This window comes from Xenopus laevis, chromosome 5L, assembly GCF_017654675.1.
Source record: "Xenopus laevis strain J_2021 chromosome 5L, Xenopus_laevis_v10.1, whole genome shotgun sequence".
In the NCBI taxonomy this organism is placed as follows: domain Eukaryota; kingdom Metazoa; phylum Chordata; class Amphibia; order Anura; family Pipidae; genus Xenopus; species Xenopus laevis.
In genome coordinates this window covers 158,536,600-158,556,983 of record NC_054379.1, presented here as the reverse complement: position 1 = coordinate 158,556,983, position 20,384 = coordinate 158,536,600, and the positions used below count along the sequence as shown (strand labels likewise).

Below are 20,384 nucleotides of genomic sequence, written 5' to 3'. Positions count from 1 at the left end.
GTCACTTTGCGGAATACCCGCAAACTGGTTTGGTTTCGGGCAAAAAGTCCCCAATTCCTTGGCTGTGCGGCAGTCAGTGCGTAACCAGGCTAGGTACCTCACAAAGGTGTAGACTTGGTCCCTCTCACCCACCCTTATGGTTCTTCTAGATTTTACATTGTTTTTGGGAAGATTCGGCACCAGAGTGGTCAGGTTTCAGGTAAAGGGTCCCCAATTCCTTGGCTGTGCGGCAGTCTGCAGGTAACCCGACTGGGTACCCCACAAAGGTGTGGGCTTGATCCCTCTCACTCACTCTTGTGGTTCTTCTAGTTTTTAAAATTTTTTTGGGACGATTCAGCACCAGAGTGACGTCACTTCTGGGCAAATGTGACGTCACTTCCAGTTTTGGGTGTCCCCTTGGTTGGAAGGTTAGTTGGCCTATTGGAGGTTGGGTAGCGGAAACATGCGGGTCAAATTGAGGGTTGCGGGTACTTGTCAGGCACAGGCTTCAAAAAATGGACCCATGCAGTAGTGATGTGCGGGCCAGCCTGATACCCGGGTCGTGTTGAGCTTTTATAGACGAGCGCCTCTCGCCCTTTTTGTGACTTCAATGGCAGGGCAGGTCGTCGCGGGTCTATAAAAGGAACAGCCCGACCCGCATACAATTACCACGCAGGACTCTATAAGATGGAATTGTTCCTTTAAGAGCTGTATATACTGAGTTGTTTTAATAAGGCTTCAGCAACTGCAGGACGGACCTTGTAGCTATGAATTTTGCTTGCCTGTGCATTAATACAGCCGGGCAGTCAATAAAGGGGCACTATCTAGCAATAGATAAAGCATATGTGGAATCCACTTTGATGCGTCATATAGGAAACAGGATTCTTTGAGATTTTACTTGCCTTTCCTGAGTGATGGCTGATGGGCTATAAAAAAAGCTCCATCTGCAGGGCTAAAACCAGAAGTTTCAGATTTTCTGTATCTGAGGGGGTCTGGGCAAAGCTACTTGACCAAAGCCACAGTCTGTACATTCCTGGTTACTCAGGTTGGTATTACCTTAAAGGGGAACTCCAGCTTCCAAACCAAAATTTGATAAAGAGGCCCACATAACGCAGAAATGTATCAGTTACCTGTTTCTTCAAATAGTATGAATAAATGCCATTTTCTATGCTGAAATCCAGCTGTTTAACAGTTCTTCTCTTTCTGCATCATTTGAAATCCTGGCAGGGAAGGAGGGACTAAACACTGATGTTACAAATTGTAACAACTTCTCCACAGCTTACAGACAACATGCAGGAACTACATAACCCACAATACATTGCACTGTGATGATCCTTTCCTTATTGAAATCACTTGTGCAGGGAATTGTGGGGTTTGGAGGATGCAGGCTGAGGACAGATGGCTGTTGATACAAAGTAACAGTAGTCAGCCAGCTCAGCAAAGTAGTCAGACAGATCAGCAGGGGGCTAGGCTTAGGGAATTGTTAAAAATCATGAAAAGTCTGCATATTTTATAAATGATGTATATTGCAAAGTTGCTTGAAATTATGTTTACTTTTCAAAAAACTTAAATTATGTTTTTGTGGAGTTCCTCTTTAATAATATTCTTATCTTAAAGGGATATTGCCATATCCTTTACCTTATGATCTAAGTGAATCATTTCTTTAAAGATGTGATCATGAACAGCATCAGAGTTTTCAGTTGGTCATTTCACTGTTGCTACCTGCCTCTAGAAAAGACCTGCATTCCACCCTTTGGTACCAAATTATGTGGGCATAATACACTTAGGGGCACCTCCGCTCTACAATTTGACAACAACATGCACTTACTGCAGCACTGCACAATCTGTTTGAGCTTGTCTTACCCTCTAGTTGAGTTCCAGGTGCCACAAACTTTACAAAATAGTCAGAGGAACTGTCAAGTGGGATACAGCAATTAAGTATTTGTTTTTTGTTGCATATCTGATAGGTATAAACAGGATCAACTTGGATTGCTTGTTGGATGGGCAATGGCAGGACTTTGACTGTGTAACTGCTCACGCTGGGTAAGTTCTGCGGATACAAAGTGCAGACGTAGATGCCTGCAAGACAAGATTCGAAAAGCATTTTACAATTTCTTAAAATACAAGAAGAGTAAGGTGTTAGTATGAGGTACTTTAATTGTTATGTAGGGGATTGAAGGTTTAATTGCCCTTTATTCAAGCAGTAGCCTAAGTCTGATACAGCTAAGTGTGACCCTAAGTTGCAGTTGGGAGCAGTGGTGTAACTATCAGGGGTGCAGCGGGTGCAACTGCACCCAGGCCCACCCCTGCCACAGTATGGCCCACCAGAGTCCCAAAACATACACATTGGACACACTGGATGCACAGGTAGGGTTTTTGTACCATGGCCTGCAGTCCACTAGTGGTGCAACTGGTTGAGAGCTTTTCAAATCATGGGTTAAAGAATTTGCCTGACATTTCAGTACTGGCCAGGAGGTGTGATAGTCCTAGTCTTTAGAAGGGGAAACCGACATGTGCTCAGCCTCTTGTGACTTGTTGGAGGTGGTGGATGAAATTCAGAGCCAGGCTGGAGGCAGGCCCAATAGGTGTTAACTAGGATTAGGTTAACTAGTTAGCAGCATGTAACTCTGCTGAGTAAAGTAAAATAATTAGTAGTCCTGGGTGTACCACCCACAGAGCTGGGACTGAAGTGTACAGACCTAGGGTCAAAAGTAGTCCGCCTAGGTTCCACTTGGAGGGCCCATACTTGGGGTTGAACACTTTCAACTGAGAATAGATCTGCAGACTGATTACTGACCCCTGATTTGGGCAAGCACTTATTAATAGATACTGTAAATGCTGAATAACTGTACTGTGTCATATGTGACTGTCCTCCTTGAGGTTGTTCTACATTCCTGTACCTAAAGAGTTATCACATTTTTTTCAAGAACCACTGGCAGCCATTTGACTTGATGAACCTGAGAGTTGTAGTTTGGCCACACTTTCCTCCATTAACTCCCCGAGAGCCCATCCCAGAGATCAAGAGTTGTATGTCTCAACTGAGATGTTTATGTTCCTTACCAGCCCAGTCCATGGTCACGGGCATCACTGTGAGAGTGGAGCCAGTATTGCTGATGTTATATTTATTGTCCGCTATTGCATAACCATTTATGCTCCAGGTTACTCTGCCAATGTTGGGTACATCACTTTGGCACATCAGACTCAGAGAAGACTGGACAGAAACAGAATCTTTACCTGTAATGGTAACGATGGCTGTAGAGAAAAACAGAAGCAGTTGAATAATTGGGTCTTTAAGTAAAAAACAAAAATCATTATTTATGGTATGCACACTCCCATCAGTTCCATATTGGAAAGTAGTGGGGTAACAGAGTTGACAGATGAGTAGTTATTCCTTCTATGGAAGGTGACTCCTTGAGTTGATTTGGTTGTGCTTCTCTGTACATTTCTTCCATGAGTTTTTACCTGGCTTCAGATAGGTGACTTGTATGACCTTATAGCCGGTGGCACCATATATACCTTGGAAGGTACATGTGTAATTGGTGTTACTTCCTGATTTTTCAGAGGGGCACTGAGAAGGATTAGCTTGAATAGTGTATATGGAACAAGCAGAATCCTTACTTTGCATCCCTGTGAAAGAGAAGAATATATTCTGAGAAGAAGAGAAGTGTTCCCCCTCTCAGACAAACAAAATGATAGCCACATAAAGATATTGTAAATTGCATTTCACCAATCTATTTAACATAATGATGGAAGAGACTTTATTTCTTTCTGGCTATGCCTTTTTGAAATGAATGGTTTCCAGTGTAGCTGTAACGTTAGGTATCCCAAACCCAGAACCGACCCCAAGGTCCCAGTCACGGCTCACTATTCCGCCTATAACAACTGCCTTTTGCTTTGGGAGGAGCCCTCTGCTACTCAGATGCGGCCAGGTCTTAAAGGAGAGAGTTCTGGGCGACCAATCGCACCCAGGAACTATAAGAATAGAACTATAAGAATAGACCTATGTTGGGCAAAGACACATTAGACGCTGGCTCTTATATTTGAATTTCACTACTATGTGCGATGATGTCATCCGTCACCCAAACCCAAAAGTGCCGATGCGCACGCATCATTCTGCTCTAGCTCAAAAAGGGGGAAGACGCACCACCGCTAGACCACCAGGGATTCCTACAGTGCCTTCTGCTTTTTACAAGGTGCCATTTATTTACTTATGACGCAAAATGCAAGTGCAAAATCATGCCCCTTACTACTGATTCTGGAAGAACTGTGGCAGGGGCAGATCTGCCCTCTTCACCTTTACCTTTTTCAGTCAGGGTGGGTGTATGTTGGCTCTGTAGAACCACTTGCCAAAGGGCATGGCTCGTATTGAAAGGCTCCAGCGTGTGTCCCCTGTGTGAGGCCAGGCATTGTCCATGCGTCTGCTATGTGGGAGCTACTACCTTATCCAAAGGGACAGGTATTTGGGGCAAGTAGAGCTACCTGGCGTAATATAAAGAGCTCTAGGGAAATGGACTGTGACTATGTTTGTTCACCCAGAGTGGAGTGTGGGACTGTGTCCTGGGGAAAGACTGTGCCAGAATTGGAACTTACCACATGGGTTATCCAGGTTGATTTGAAATTGCATTTTACACTTATGCCAGTTATGTAAAGTTTTATTTGTTTGCTGCACTTGTGTGTTTTATTGGTCCTAGTGGAATTTCCCTGGGGTGTAAATCCTCACTGACCAATAGGTCAAATAAAGTTACAAAAAAAGGGGAACTGCCCCTTTAATACCCTACTGTTTATATGTGCATGGTTGCAACCATATAGTGCTTGTCTTTTCGTCTCTACATAATGCCAAAGGAAAATGTCCCAACCAAGGAATGCAGCAGAACTATACTGGGCACACAACAACACAGGGCCTCCTTATCATGTTAAGAATTAAAGGGGTGGTTCACCTTTAAGTTAACTTTTCGTATGTTATAGAATGGCCAATTGTAAGCAACTTTTCAATTGGTCTTCATTATTTATTTTTTATAGTGTTTAAATTATTTGCCTTTTTCTTCTGACCCTTTTCTGACCAATTGCAAATTGTAAATTTATGGAATATAGAAAAATCTGTGGTTATTTTAGGCTCTGTACATCAATACCATGGTTATACTTACCATCAATTTGTATTGGCCCTGCTTGAGTCCAGGTGACATTAAAGAGAGCAAGGTCCTCGCTGCAGCAAGTTAAATCGGTCGCTGTTCCATCACAGACAACAGGAATATTGCTGCTTGAGTTAATTAATACAGGGTTGATTTGCAGAGAGGTGGTTGGGTTGTCTGGGCCGGTACAAGTGTAATTACCTGTGGTCAAAGATATATATATACATACATATATATATATATATATATATATATATATATATATATATATATATATATATATATATATATATATATAGAAACATTCATTATTCAGGAATCCTCATAAACTTGATTATCTATGCAGAATATGTCAATCAGTGTAGTAATGGTCTTCAACTGCAAACCTGTGCAGGTATGGGATCAGTTATCCAGAAACCCGTTATCCAGAAAGCTCTAAATTACGTAAAGGCCGTCTCCCATAGACTCCATTTTATCCTAATAACCCAAATCTTTAAAATGATTTCCTTTTTCTTATTAATAATAATAATAATAATAATAATAAAACAGTAGCTTGTACTTGATCCCTACTAAGATATAATTAATTCTAATAGCAGACAAAACCAGCCTATTGGGTTTATTTAAAGTTTGCATGACTAAAGTTCTGAAAATCCAAATTACGGAAAGATCTATTATCTGGAAAACCTCAGGTCCTGTGCATTCTGGATAGCAAGTCCCATACCTGTACAGAAGTGATGTGCGGGTCGGTATTTCTCCAACCTGCACCCGACCCGACCCTAACACACCCTTACCCTCCCTCCCCGCATATAACTTCCGGTTGCTTTTATAAACCCGCGCTGACCCGCCCACCGATGATGTCACAAAAGGGGAGGGCCGGGCAGGCGCAGCATCTATAAAAGAAGAACCCGTTAGTCGGAAACCGCATTTGACGGTGGCGGTGAGAGCAGTAGAAGAGCTAAATATGTATTACATGATTTGTATAATTTAAACACCCCCCTTTATACTGTAGATGATCTGGACAGGGGATGCGGCTAATGATGTCAATGGTGGAGTTAATAATATTTCGGGATGGGAGGGGGGAGGGGTTATGACACGGATGGACGAATTTGTCCAGTTTCAGTTTTAAACCAGACCGTCTCTATTAAAACTGGATTTTCAGGTTTAAGACTAGGAAACCCTGAAAAACCTTTTTTTGCTTTACCCTTAAAGTGGCATTTAGGTTTGAATAGAATCCTATACTTAACCCTTTACTTATTTCACTGGGTGCCAGATTTTTCCACCGGAGCCACTGCGGGATGTTCATGTGAATAAAAGCAAATTGATATGAACCCCGCGTTGTTCCTTTAAACATCAAAGTGACTGAGCACTGTACCTGTATCATTTGCGGTGACGTTCTTTATAGTCAGGGTGGACAGCAGTGATGATGTATTGTAGGAGATCATATATTTCATTCCCTCTTCAAGTTGTATAGAGTTATAGAGCCATGAAACATTTGTCAGATTACTGAACTGACAATTAATCATCACCGTGTCTCCTATTAATGGTTTTGCTGGGATCACTGTGATGTCTGATAAATCTAAAAGGAGTGAAAGACTGAATTATTACTGCACGTTATGTTGTACGTTACAACTACATATTTTTATATACATCATCCTTACTCTGAGTAACTTGTATTTCCGTGATCGTTACTATTGAAGAAAGCACCTCTTTGAGCAGATTGGGGTCATTCAGCTTGTTTTGTAAGGAATCTCCAAGTGAGGCATTAGAGAAACTTATTTGTAGGACAGACATATAATTTTCCGCTGGAATATCTATTTTAAAAATATGGAAAAGATAAGTTATTGGTCATCCATGGGAGCTGTAATGGAATGAGTGTATTTAAAAAAAAACTTAAAGTTAAAACAGGTTGTTGTGCATTGGGCATGTGTGTGAGTCTTCCATAACAACTGCACTGGTCATGCCGCCATGTTGTGTCCCAGTCCCGCTTTGACAAGGTGCATTATTAGCACAGTTTATAGTCTGATGTAGTGCAGCGGATACCTGGCATCAGGTCTGGGCTGAGTGAAACACATTCTAGCTAGACCTGTTTATCAGTTCCATTTGGAACAAAAAAGGTCCAGTGTCTTTTGTGTTAGAGTCCTGCAGCAGGTCGGGTACCCCGGGTTACCCGCAAAAAAAGCAGGTATAGGCCCTTTTTATTTCAGGTAAACAGAGGCCCAAACAGCCCCCACCAGTCCACTAAATACTGACTTTCTATGGCACCTTATAGCAGCCCCTCTTGCATTTGCCAGAACCCACAGATTGCCAGTCTGGGCCTGCCAGGCATTTGGACCCAGCATGGCGTTGTTGCGCTTTTGAAGAAATTACCATGGACCAATGTGATTTTTCTGGCAGACGTGAACCACTCACAACATGGTTTTGTTTAGGGATGCACTGAATCCACTATTTTGGATTCAGCCGAACCCCAGAATCCTTTGCGAAAGATTCGGCTGAATAACGAACCGAATCCGAATCCTAATTTGCATATGTAAATTAGGGGTGGTAAGGGGACATTTTTTTACATTCTTGTTTTTTGACAAAAAGTCACGCAATTTCTCTCCCTGGCCCTAATTTGCATAACCAAATTAGTATTTGGATTCGGTTCAGCCTGGCAGAAGGATTCAGCCGAATCCGAATCCTGCTGAAAAAGGCTGTATCCTGGCCGAATCCCAAACCGAATCCTGGATTCGGTGCATCCCTAGTTTTGTTCTAGGGCTCAAGATACCTCTTGCAAAACAGAGGGCTGACACATTGACACCCTACTGCCAACCAGATCTTTGACAGTCATCCTTATAGCACAAGGAAAGGTTAACTAAAGAAGTAGCAAGAAATGTTGTACATTATGTTTAACATGTTTGTGTTCACTTGTCACTTGATAAATCACTTTTCTCTTTTCTACATCCCTTTAAACCAATTACTTGCGAAGCTCTGCACTTACTCCACCTTCCTAGGAACTGCCACCTGACCTCTCAACTGTCACAGCAATTCCTTTGTATCCCCTGCGAGTGACTCTTCATATTTTTTAGTAGAACTAAAGCTTAGCTAAAGAAGTAGGTAGAAATGTTGTACATTATGTTTTGTGCTTCTGTACCCGCCCAAGGCAACCACAGCCCTTTGGCAGTAAAGATCTGTGTCTCCAAAGATGCCCCAGTAGCTCCCCATCTTCTTTTCTGCTGATTCACTGCACATGCTCTGTGCTGCTGTCACTTACTGAGCTTAGGGACCCACTCACAATATACAGTACACATAGAATAGAAATATCACAATATAAGGCTGATTAGTAATTAATACACATAATTACTACATGGCAGCACAGAAACCAGTGCAATTAGCATCAGAATTTAATAATCAGCAAACCTGTAGCATCAGCTTATATTACAGCCAGGGAAGCTCATTTTCTGCTGGATAATTAGTGACGAGCCCTAAGCTTAGCTTCTCAACAGCTGCTCAGAGCCCACTGAGCATGTGAGTGTCACAGACACTTTCCAAGATGGTGACCCCCTGTGACAAGTTTGAAGTCCTGGATCATTGCTGCTATTGACAAGCTGAAACTTTAGCCTCGTGCAATAAGTTCACTATAAAATATGGCAGTTTTAGCCACATTCATTTGGTAAACCACTTGGTTGCTCATGCTATTCATCATCAGACTGGGGGGCCAGGTACTCACCAGAGGCTGCTGCCTCGGGGCCCGTCGCCACCCCCAACCAAAGTGCCTCCTTCCACCCCTGCATCTAGCTTCTTTTCTATCAGCTCTGCCGGGGGCCAGAGAGGGAGGTCGGAAGTCACTTCCGGCTTCCATGCAAGGACTGGGTTTGGGCCGGCTGGGACGTTCCTCTGGCCCAGTTCAACACTGATGCAATTGGTGCCCAACCAGTGGAACTTGTATTGATTCCTGGGAAGGCATCAGTCCTGGGCCCCCAGCTACAAAGGGCCATGCCTTAGGGATGTTAAACCCAGGGCTTTATGCAGCATTTATATCTCATCTCCCAGGGAAATACTGTCAACAAGGTTCTAGAGTTGTTGTCCATCAGTAGCTGGAGAGTGTCAGGTTGGACAACCCTGTTTTACATAATATTTTGCCTCATCTGAGGCCTCTGTCCCTGTAGCCACACCATACTGTCTTCCATAATAATTAAGAAACATAATATGTACCTCTCCTTTGTCTTCTAAGGTATTCCTGTTCATGAGAACCTGTTCTGTAAACCTAGAAGTAAAAAGTATATTTAGATTAATTACACGACTTGTATAAACGACGTATAAGGGCAGAGAGACACACACTAAATCGGCTCTTCTTCGGGGCGACTAATCTCCCCGAACTGCCTCCCGCCAGCTAGAATGTAAATTGCCAGTGGGATGACGCTCGGATCACTTTGTTTTCCGAAGTCGCCCAACTTCGGGTGACTTCGGAAAACAAAGCACTCCGAGTGCCATGCCGTGATTTACATTCTAGCCAGGGGGAGGCAGTTCGGGGAGATTAGTCCCCTTGTAGATGAGGAGATTTGTCGATGGGCGATCCCCAAATCTGAGAGTGTGTCTGCCCTAAACAGTGGGTAATGTTTCAGTAACCAATCAGCAGGCAGAATTTACTGGTCACTTGTCTGAAAAAAAAAACACATGACATTGTGCCCCTTTAAAGATATTTGCCCCATACAGTTACATAATGGACGAGCTTGAAGTTGAAACTAATTTCATCCATGCTGACCTATAAGATGGACAACAGAACCCTTGCAGAAGGCCAGGCCTTTAATAATGGTAAAATAGAGCATCCTACTGTATATCTTTATCAGAATGTTTCTATACCAGGGGTAGGCAATCTGAGGCTCTTCATCCTCCTTGCTGCGGCTCGGTCTTGCGGCTTTACAGCACTTGCACCTGCTGGCGGCTGTTTGAGTGTGTGACCGGGGTAAGTTAACGGTCAGCTTACCGCAGTCGCACACTCAGGAAGCCGCCAGCAGGTGAGAGGACTGTATAGACGTCCCAGGAGTGACAGGCAAGACCGAGCCGCAGCAAGATGATTCCTCATGGTCCTTACCGTGGTCACAAACTCAAGACAATAGATGGAAGATCAGCATTGAACTTCAGCAACAGAATTTACATGAAACAGATGAGAACACTAGCATTAAATAGGTCTATTCAGTGTTTAATTTATCTCAAAGTAGTAATTAATATATAAAGTATCTCAAAATCTGCACTCGGGATTTAATCTATAAATATTAAATTGTATTTTAGATTACTCTCACAACCGCTTAGTCCAAAGATTTGATTACAAATGTATTAATACAAAAAATCATATTTTTATTTTACACGTATGCAAAGACTGACTTATTTATATAATTTAATAAAATGCAAAAAGGAAAAATTTTTTTTTATCAATTTGATCACATTCATTATTTCATATTAAATGAAGTTGTAGAAAAACCGGTATTAGTAGTTCATCATTTGTTTGGGATGTATAAATTCATATAAGTCAGTCTTTGCATACGTGTAAAATAAAAATATGAATTTTTGTATTAATACATTTGTAATCAAATCTTTGGACTAAGCGGTTGTGAGAGTAATCTAAAATACAATTTAATATTTATAGATTAAATCCCGAGTGCAGATTTTGAGATACTTTATATATTAATTACTTCTAAAATCTTTTTATCTCCTGCACCACCTTAATTAATTTGGTTGTGGAAGTCTGTTTAATAAATTAGAGAGTGCTGTACCAACCATAACATTTTTATCTCAAAGTAGCCCTGCATATACACACTGCACTTCTGTTTGTTGTATTCTGTTGTTGTAACAGTTAAAATTTAAAAAAGGTTAAAACTTTTAAAAGTTTACAATCTGTTTTATTTTTTGCGGCTCCAGACTATTTTTCTTTAGTGGAAGAGGGGGCAAAATGGCTCTTTTGATAGTAAAGGTTGCTGACCCCTGTTCTATACAGAGATGTGCGGTATTGCAATTTTGATTACAAAAAGTTCAGTTAATAAATACTGTATTAAGTGCAAACAATAATATGCTATCTGTAGTGTAGGATACTAATACTAATGTATATATTTTATTTTGGGAACTACTCCATGGCTTCCTAGGGCTTCTGGTTCAATATAAGTTTGTCCTGCTTCAGACCCGCTAGGTTACATTGAGCCCCTATCCCTGACTATGATGGCATTTTTTGTTTTTTCAAGTTGTCCTATTATACCTGAATTATGTTCTCATTTGGATAAAGACAAAGGGTGTTCAGGTCTCTTCACTCATTAGGTAGAGTCAGATTTAGTACTCATTTGTCAGTGGCTCTACACTCCTCGCTCTTGGGGTAGAGTAAGCCGCATACTCATTGGTCAATGGCAGGTCGGGGCACTTCTCATTTAGTGAGCAGTCAATTTTAGCACTCGTAGGTCATTGTTCTACTCTCAGATGGTAGTGAAAATGTGATGTATATTTATTTTTATAAATGTGCTGAGGCTGTTGTACATAAACATAACAGTGGGTATCATTTGTGAATCTGCCACTATTCCATCCTATTATATATATATTGGGGGTATTATACACGGGGTTGTCTCTGTGCCATCCTGCTATGAATTCATAGGGGCATCTTACATGTAATTGTCACTGTGCCATTCTTCTATGAATTCTAGGGGGTAATATACATGGAATTGCCAGAGTGCCATCCTGCTATGAATTCTAGGGGGTAATATACATGGAATTGCCGCTGTACCACCCTATGAATTCTGTGGGGGGTATTATACATGGAATTGCCTCTATGCCATCCTACTATGAATTCTGGGGGGTATTGTACATGGAATTGTTACTGTGCCATCCTGCTATGAATTCTGGGGGTATCACACATACGTATTTATATCGATATTGAAATAATATAAATGGAGGGGGCACCAAAAGTTCCTCACTGGGGGGCCCTGAAAGTTTCTCTGCAGGGGGGCCGGCAAACTCTAGTTACGCCACTGGTAGAAGCTAGAATTCAAATGACCCTAGCAGCCATGCATTGATTTGAATAAGAGACTCGAATATCAATAGGAGAGGCCCGAAATAGAAATACATTCAACAAAAAGTAGCAATAAATGTGTAACCTTACAGAGCATTTGTTTTTTAGATGGGATCAGTGACCTTCATTTGAAAGCTGGAAAGAGTCAGAAGAAGAAGAAGAAGAAGAAGAAGAAGAAGAAGAAGGCAATTTATTCAAAAACTATAAAAAATAAATAATGAAGACCTAATGAGAAGTTGCTTAGAAATGGCCAATCTATAACATACTAAAAGTCAACTTAGAGGGGTTGTTCACCTTCGAGTTAACTTTTAGTATGATGTAGAGAATGATATTCTGAGACAATGATGTAGAGAATGATATTCTGAGACAATTTGTAATTGGTTTTCATTTTTTATTATTTGTGGTTTTTGAGTATTTAGCTTTTTATTCAGCATCCCTCCAGTTTGCAATTTCAGCAATTTGGTTGCTAGGATCCAAATTCCCCTAGCAACCATGCCGTGATTTGAATAAGAGACTGGAATATGAATAGGAGAGGCCTGAATAGAAAGATAAGTAATAAAAAGTAACATAAACAATACATCTGTAGCCTTACAGACTATTTGTTTTTTTCCTACCCTTATTTGAAAGCTGGTAAAGTCAGAAAAACGGCAAATAATTAAAAAACTATACAAAATAAATAAGGAAACCCAATTGAAAAGTTGCTTAGAAAAGTTAACTGAATTCAGATTGTTTCCTACAAGATTCTATTTTTCCTATGTCTCACAAGAAAGACTCATTCTCAGCAAATATATAGAACTACGGAAAATAAAAGCACCAGATGAATGTGAAATTGCTCATCCGAGGGAAGGAGTTGCTCTTCTTCTTCTTCAGCAGCCATTAGACCTTTGCTCATTTGAACTAACAGGAACCCAAACAGTAGGTGTTTCATTCCGATGGGCCTGGTCATCTTATTCTGTTTCTGAAAATAATCAGAGAAAGAGAATAATGAATGTATTGGGCCAGACATACTATTGGTTGTATTTATATAGTGTACAGCAATGAATCTGCATTTATTAAAATGAAAGAAAGATCAATGGAAGAAGAAACAGGATTATGAATAATCTACATACAACAGGAGGAGTAGATTTGGGGAAGTGGACAAAAGTGTAATAAAGACAAATGAAGTAAATATTAACCCAACTCTCGTTATTTAATAAAATACACTTAATCTGCAACAACCTATAGCAATAAATCATCTGGTAGCAAACATTATGGTTGCTATGGGTTACTGCACCTGGGCTAATATAGTGCATTTTTTACATATAGGGGGAGTTGCCAGATGTTGGATATTTTTCCCATTTGACTGTCTAAAAAGTGTTTTCTACAAACTGACAAATGCACCAAGGCCGATAGCTGTGCCAGATCTCTAGAATACGTTCTACTGCTTTGAGCAATTGAATACCTGTTTTATAGTGTATTAAAGCTTTGTGCCAGCGCTGAGCTCTAACACCCCTCTGAATCCTTAAGCAAATTGCTTTAAACAAAAAGTTACTTCTGTGTAGTAGGTGCAGTTACCCATAGCAACCAATCAGACTTTTCCTTTCACTTTCTTTTATGGTATTTCTTATTATAGAAGACTGTTCAAAGCTAATAGCTGATTGGCTGTTACTGGCAATAGTTACATAGTTACATAGTTAAATTGGGTTGAAAAAAGACAAAGTCCATCAAGTTCAACCCCTCCAAATGAAAACCCGGCATCCATACACACACCCCTCCCTACTTTTAATTAAAATTCTATATACCCATACCTATACTAACTATAGAGTTTAGTATCACAATAGCCTTTGATACTATGTCTGTCCAAAAAATCATCCAAGCCATTCTTATAGTCATTAACTGAATCAGCATCACAACATCACCCGGCAGTGCATTCCACAACCTCACTGTCCTCACTGTGATGAACCCCCTACTCTGTTCCTTTAAATTAAAGTTCTTTTCTTCTAGTCTGAAGGGGAGGCCTCTGGTACGGTGATCCACTTTATGGGTAAAAAGGTCCCCTGCTATTTGTCTATAATGTCCTCTAATGTACTTGTAAAGTGTAATCATGTCCCCTCACAAGCGCCTTTTTTCCAGAGAAAACAACCCCAACCTTGACAGTCTCCCCTCATAATTTAACTCTTCCCTCCCTCTAACCAATTTAGTTGCACTTAGTCTCTGCACTCTCTCCAGCTCATTTATATCCCTCCTAAGGACTGGAGTCCAAAACTGCCCCCATACTCCAGATGAGGCCTCACCAGAGACCTATAAAGAGGCATAATTATGTTTTCATCCCTTGAGTTAATGCCCTTTTTTATACAAGACAGAACTTTATTTGCTTTAGTAGCCACAGAATGACACTGCCCAGAATTAGACAACTTGTTATCTACAAAGACCCCTAGATCCTTCTCATTTAAGGAAACTCCCAACACACTGCCATTTAGTGTATAACTTGCATTTATATTATTTTTGCCAAAGTGCATAACCTGCATTTATCAACATTGAACCTCATTTTCCAGTTTGCTGCCCAGTTTTCCAGTTTAGACAAATCACTGTGCAAAGTGGCAGCATCCTGCATGGAACCTATAGTTCTGCACAATTTAGTCTCATCTGCAAAAATAGAAACAGTACTTTCAATGGCCACCTCCAGGTCATTAATAAACAAGTTGAAAAGCAAGGGACCTAGTACAGAGCCCTGCGGTACTCCACTAACAACACTGGTCCAATTAGAAAATGTTCCATTTACCACCACTCTTTGTAGTCTATCTTTTGGCCAGTTCTCTATCCAGGTACAAATACTATGTTCCAGGCCAACATTCCTTAATTTAACCAGTAACCTTTTGTGTGGTACTGTATCAAATGCTTTAGCAAAGTCTAAGTAAATCACATCCACTGCCATCCCAGAATCGAGGTCTCTACTTACCTTCTCATAAATAGAAATTAAGTTAGTCTGGCAAGATCTATATTATGCATAAAACCATGCTGGCACAAACTCATAGTATTATGATTTGCTATGAAGTCCAGTATCTTATCCTTTATTAACCCTTCGAAAAGCTTTCCTACCACTGGCATCAGACTAACTGGCCTATAGTTTGAGGCTGAGAACGGGATCCTTTTTTGAATAGAGGCACCACATTAGCAATTCGCCAGTCTCTCGGCACTATGCCAGATCTCAATGAATCCTGAAAAATTAAGTAAAGAGGTTTGGCAATCACAGAGCTAAGCTCGCTAATTACCCTGGGATGAATACCATCTGGCCCTGGATCTTTGTTAATCTTAACATGTTCAAGTCTCTTTTGAATTTCTTCATGTGTGAACCATACCTCATTAGTTGTATTACTAGAATTGGGACTGTTAAGAAGGAAACCTTCACTTACTGGTTCCTCATTTGTGTAGACAGATGAAAAATATGAGTTCAGAATCTGCGCTTTTATTTTGTTTTCATCAACCAGCTGACCCCCCTCTGATAGTAAGGGTCCCACCCCTTCCTGCTTCATTTTGTGAACCCTATTGATTATGTAATATGTACTAATAAACTCAGCCCCTACTACCCCCCCCACACATTCATCCTGGCTTCTCCTATTAGATCCATATTTTCCCTTTATTTTATGTGTTTTTTTTTTTCCATGATTAACTGTAAAGTGCCTCAAAAGTCCACTTTGCAAAGTGATATCATTTATAAAGGTGCACGATCTTTCCAACGATAAGGAGCAGATTTATCCAGGGTCGAAATTTGAAGGTGAAAACTTCGAAATTCAAATTCAAAAATACCAACCGAAATTAAGACAAAGTTTTTTCCGTTTTCGATCTAATAGGTCTGTATTCGGCAGAATTCAAATTGTACAAATCGAAGTAATACCGCATTCGATCTAATTTCCCCAAAAAAGTCCACTAATTGACTCCAAATAGGTTCTAGGAGGTCCCCCATAGGCTAAAACAGCAATTCAGCAGGTTTTAGATGGCGAATGGTCGAAGTTTTAAAGAGACAGTACATGATAAGTTTCGATATTCGAATTTTAGAATTTTTTTAAAATTTGAATCGAATTTGGACCATTTCTAGTCGAAGTACACAAAGGGGCAGATTTATCAAAGGTCGAGGTGAATTTTCTAATGAAAAAAAAAACAAATTTAGAGCTATTTTCTGTGTACTTTGACTAAGGAATAGTCCAAATTCAAATTTAAAAATTAGAATATCGGAATTTATCATGTACTGTCTCTTTAAAAATCCGACTTCGACCATTCGCCATCTGAAACCTGCCAAATTGCTGTTTTAGCCTATGGGGGTCCTCCTAGAACCTATTTGGAGGCAATTGGTGGACTATGAAAAATCAAAGATTTTTTTGGAAAGACTTCGAATCGAATTCGGTCTTTTTGAATTCGAAGTTTTTTCAATTCGAAATTCGACCCTTGATAAATATGCCCCACAAAATAGCTAGAAATTCGAATTTTTTGAATTCGAAAATTCACCTCAACCTTTAATATATGTGCCCCTCAGTGGAAAAAAGTGTGACTTTTTAGTGATTTATTATGCAACAAAACTGTGAGAATTCTGAATACGAAAATTCTCTGGTTAAAACTTGTCAAAAACATGTAGAAGGTCCCTGTTGCAACTAGAAGATCTTTCTTTGATTTGTGGTTTTAGTATTTTTCTCATATTTTTAAAGCTGACTTTTGTCAATTTTTATTGTGCAATAACTCAAAAAATGTGAGTTTTTGTTACTTTTATACGATTTTTTCTGTTCTTACTTGTTTTATTCTGATTTTTTATTTTATCTTTTAGTACATGACAATCGTAGTTTTAGAGAAAGTGAGTTTAGTCATAGTTTCAAAAACCTCTAAAACCACTACAATCCTGCAGACATAAGTAATATAGTCTACAAAAAGACAAAATAAAAAGGCAATCAATAAGAAATCCTCACCAAATAGAGAGAGTGAGTTGAAAGAAAGTCTCACTCTTTCCATGTAACATAAAGTCCAGCATTGCTGATGCAGAGAAAGCCAAAGAGACCCCTGTAGCGCCTGTCATTGTGACAGTCAGAATGTTCCCTGGTAGAACTTGTTAAACTAAAGTTTCATCTGGAATCCTGGATACTGTGTCTATGCCAGCGCCACTAAAAGACACGCAGTAATCTGTCATCACATTGCCAGGCAGAGTCTGGCTCATTCACAAGCAATCAGATGGTGAAGAAGAGTTTATGTCGGATGAAAATCCCCTTTCCACCAGTATTAACGTCTGCGTTTTGCCATTTGTACTTCTCTAAGAAAAACCTGTTCCTGCAGTTTAACATGTTTGTGTTCACTTGTCACTTGCTAAATGCCTTTTTCCTTTCTTATTACTCAATTCTAGGTCCCTTTAGCCAGGGGTGCTTCGCCAATGAGGCGAATTGAGGCTGTCGCCTCAGGCGGCAGCGCCCCAGTAGGTACCAGGGGCAGCAAAAATGCTTCTCCTGGTACTTTAACAGCGAATTTCCGGGGGAGGGGGGCAGCAGCAACTGCTGCTGCCTCAGGCGGCAGAGGGGCAAGGATCGCCCCTGCCTTTAGCCAATTAATTGCAAAGCTCCACCATTATAATATCCTTCCTAGGAACTGCCCCCCGATCTCTCAACTCTGTCATATTGATGCCTTTGTATCCCCTGCGAGTGACTCTTCAAATACAAGACTTTACTTTAATAGCTTTAGCACACACTGACTGACATTAATTAGAGCTGCAATGTCTGTTATCCTCAAAAAATCCCAAATACTTTTCTGGTAAGTCCCTTTTTGTCCAAATTTGCATTTATGAATGTTGAACCTCATTTTCCTCTATTGTGAATGCCTCTTTATATACAAGATGGTACTTTAAAGGGGTGGTTCACCTTTAAGTAACAGCATGTTATAGATTGGCTACTTCTAAGTAACTTTTCAATTGGCTTTCATTTTTTCTTTTATAGTTTTTGACTTATATGTCTTCTTGTTCAGATTTTTTCCAGCTGACCTCTTCTAAAAAAAACAAATTCTCTGTAAGGCTACAAATGTATTGTTATTGCTATAATTGCTTTTTATGATGAGGTAAGTAAGATTCTGGACAGTGGGGGGGCAGTAGATGTGATCTATTTGGATTTTGCCAAAGCGTTTAATACCGTGCCCCACAAACAACTGCTTTCTAAACGAAGGTCTGTTGGGCTTAATGAAGTCTTTTGCACATGGATAGGAAACTGGCTACAGGGTCGGGTACAGAGGGCGGTTGTTAATGGGACATTCTCTACTTGGAGTAAAGTTCTTAGTGGGGTCCCCCAGGGCTCAGTATTGGGTCCACTTTTATTTAACTTGTTCATTAATGACTTAGGGGAGGGTGTTGTAAGTAATGTATCAGTGTTTGCAGATGACACAAAACTATCCAGCCCAATTAATTCCATCCAGGATGTGGCACTTGCAACATGATCTTGACAAACTGGCAATCTGGGCAGCTAAGTGGCAAATGAGATTCAATGTTGATAAATGTAAAGTCATGCAACTGGGATGTAAAAATATCCACTTATACCCTTAATGGGACTGCACTAGGCAAATCCATTATGGAAAAGGACCTTGGAGTCCTTGTAGATGATAAACTTGGCTGTAGCAAGCAATGCCAGTCAGCAGCATCAAGGGCAAATAAGGTCTTGAGCTGTATTAAAAGGGGCATAGTCATGGGAGGAGGGGGTCATTCTTCCACTGTATAGAGCACTGGTAAGGCCCCATCTAGAATATGCTGTACAGTTTTGGTCTCCATCACTCAAACAGGACATTATTGTATTAGAGAGGGTACAGAGAAGGGCAACTAAGCTGGTAAAAGGTATTGAAAATCTTAGCTATGAGTAAAGACTGGCCAAATTGGGGATGTTCACACTGGAGGCGCTTAACGGGTGATATGATAACTATGTATAAATATATAAGGGGATCATATAATAATCTCTCTAATGATTTATTTACCAGTAGGTCTTTCCAGCTGACACAAGGTCACCCATTCCGATTAGAAGAAAAGAGGTTCCGCCTAAATATTGAGAAGGGGTTTGTTACAGTGAGAGCTGTGAAGATGTGGAATTGTCTCCCTGAATCAGTGGTACAGGCTGATACATTAGATAGGTATAAGAAGGGGTTGGATGGTGTTTAGCAAGTGAGGGAATACAGGGATATGGGAGATAGCTCATAGTACAAGTTGATCCAGGGACTGGTCCCATTGCATCTTGGAGTCAGGAAGGAATTTTTCCCCCTCTGAGGCAAATTGGAGAGACTTCAGGTGGGTTTTTTGCCTTCCTCTGGATCAACTGGCAGTTAGGCAGATAAAAAAACCCAAAAAACTAAAAGGTTGAACTTGATGGACGTGTGTCTTTTTTTAACCTTACTATGTTACTATGTTACTTTTTATTACTCATCTTTCTACTCAGGCCTCTCCTATTCATATTCCAGTCTCTTTAAACAAAACAGGGATTGTTTGTCCATATATTGCAATATATTTAAGCTGGACAACTACGTCAAAGTCATCCCATATCTGGCCAGTCCTACACTCAACTTTCATCTGATTCATTAAGAATTCTGTTGCTTCATTATACATTTTATACAGAGACTAAGATTTACCTGCAGCTTACTTGCTGCTTTCAAGGCTCAATTAGTGGTGAGCACAACTTTTCCTTAAAAAGTAATAATAATAAAAAATGAAAACCAATTGCAAATTGTCTCAGAATATCCCTCTCTACATCATACTAAACCTTAATTTAAAGGTGAACTACCCCTTTCACACACACTTACTGACACTGAATAGAGTTGCAAATTCTGTTATCCTCAAAAAATCTGTTTACTTTCAGTGAAGTCCTTGGGACAATCGCATGTTGTTTTTGTCATTTATAAATGGTGAAATAAATTCGCCATTTAAAGGTGAACTAAAGCTTCTGCACTGTTTTTTGTAAATAAAAAAAACCTCTAAAATGTAGAATGTTTCGAGATTTACAATACCCCAAACCATGAAATAGCTCAAATCCGAAAATACACCATCTGATACCTGTCGAAGTCATGTAAGAGTCAATGGCAGACGTCCCTTGAACCATTTGAAGATGTTAATTGCCTTTGTGATTTTTTTTTGGTTAGGTTTCGCTCGAGAACTCGATCAGTCTGAGCGATTCAAGTTTTTTTTCCATCGGAAAACTCGATCAATTCGAGTATTCGAGTGTTTCACCCCGACTACGTTAAATCGAGTTTTTTGCATTCCAGTTTATTCTTAA

The 20,384-nt window shown here is 40.2% G+C and overlaps 1 protein-coding gene across 1 annotated transcript in view; it reads right to left on the bottom strand.

Annotated features, from left to right (window-relative positions):
- LOC108716249 (adhesion G protein-coupled receptor F5) overlaps window positions 1–13,087 on the bottom strand; it is a 33,364-nt gene extending 20,277 nt beyond the window's left edge. Inside the window, exons 1-8 of the mRNA XM_041563586.1 lie at window positions 12,950–13,087; window positions 9,300–9,351; window positions 6,767–6,919; window positions 6,481–6,684; window positions 5,124–5,309; window positions 3,442–3,606; window positions 3,040–3,231; window positions 1,843–2,058 (exon numbers count right to left, since the gene is read on the bottom strand). Of these exons, the coding sequence (XP_041419520.1) occupies window positions 1,843–2,058; window positions 3,040–3,231; window positions 3,442–3,606; window positions 5,124–5,309; window positions 6,481–6,684; window positions 6,767–6,919; window positions 9,300–9,351; window positions 12,950–13,081 (1,300 nt within the window). The 5' untranslated portion in view covers window positions 13,082–13,087. The remainder of the gene's footprint in view (window positions 1–1,842; window positions 2,059–3,039; window positions 3,232–3,441; window positions 3,607–5,123; window positions 5,310–6,480; window positions 6,685–6,766; window positions 6,920–9,299; window positions 9,352–12,949) is intronic.
- Window positions 13,088–20,384: the final 7,297 nt, after the last annotated feature.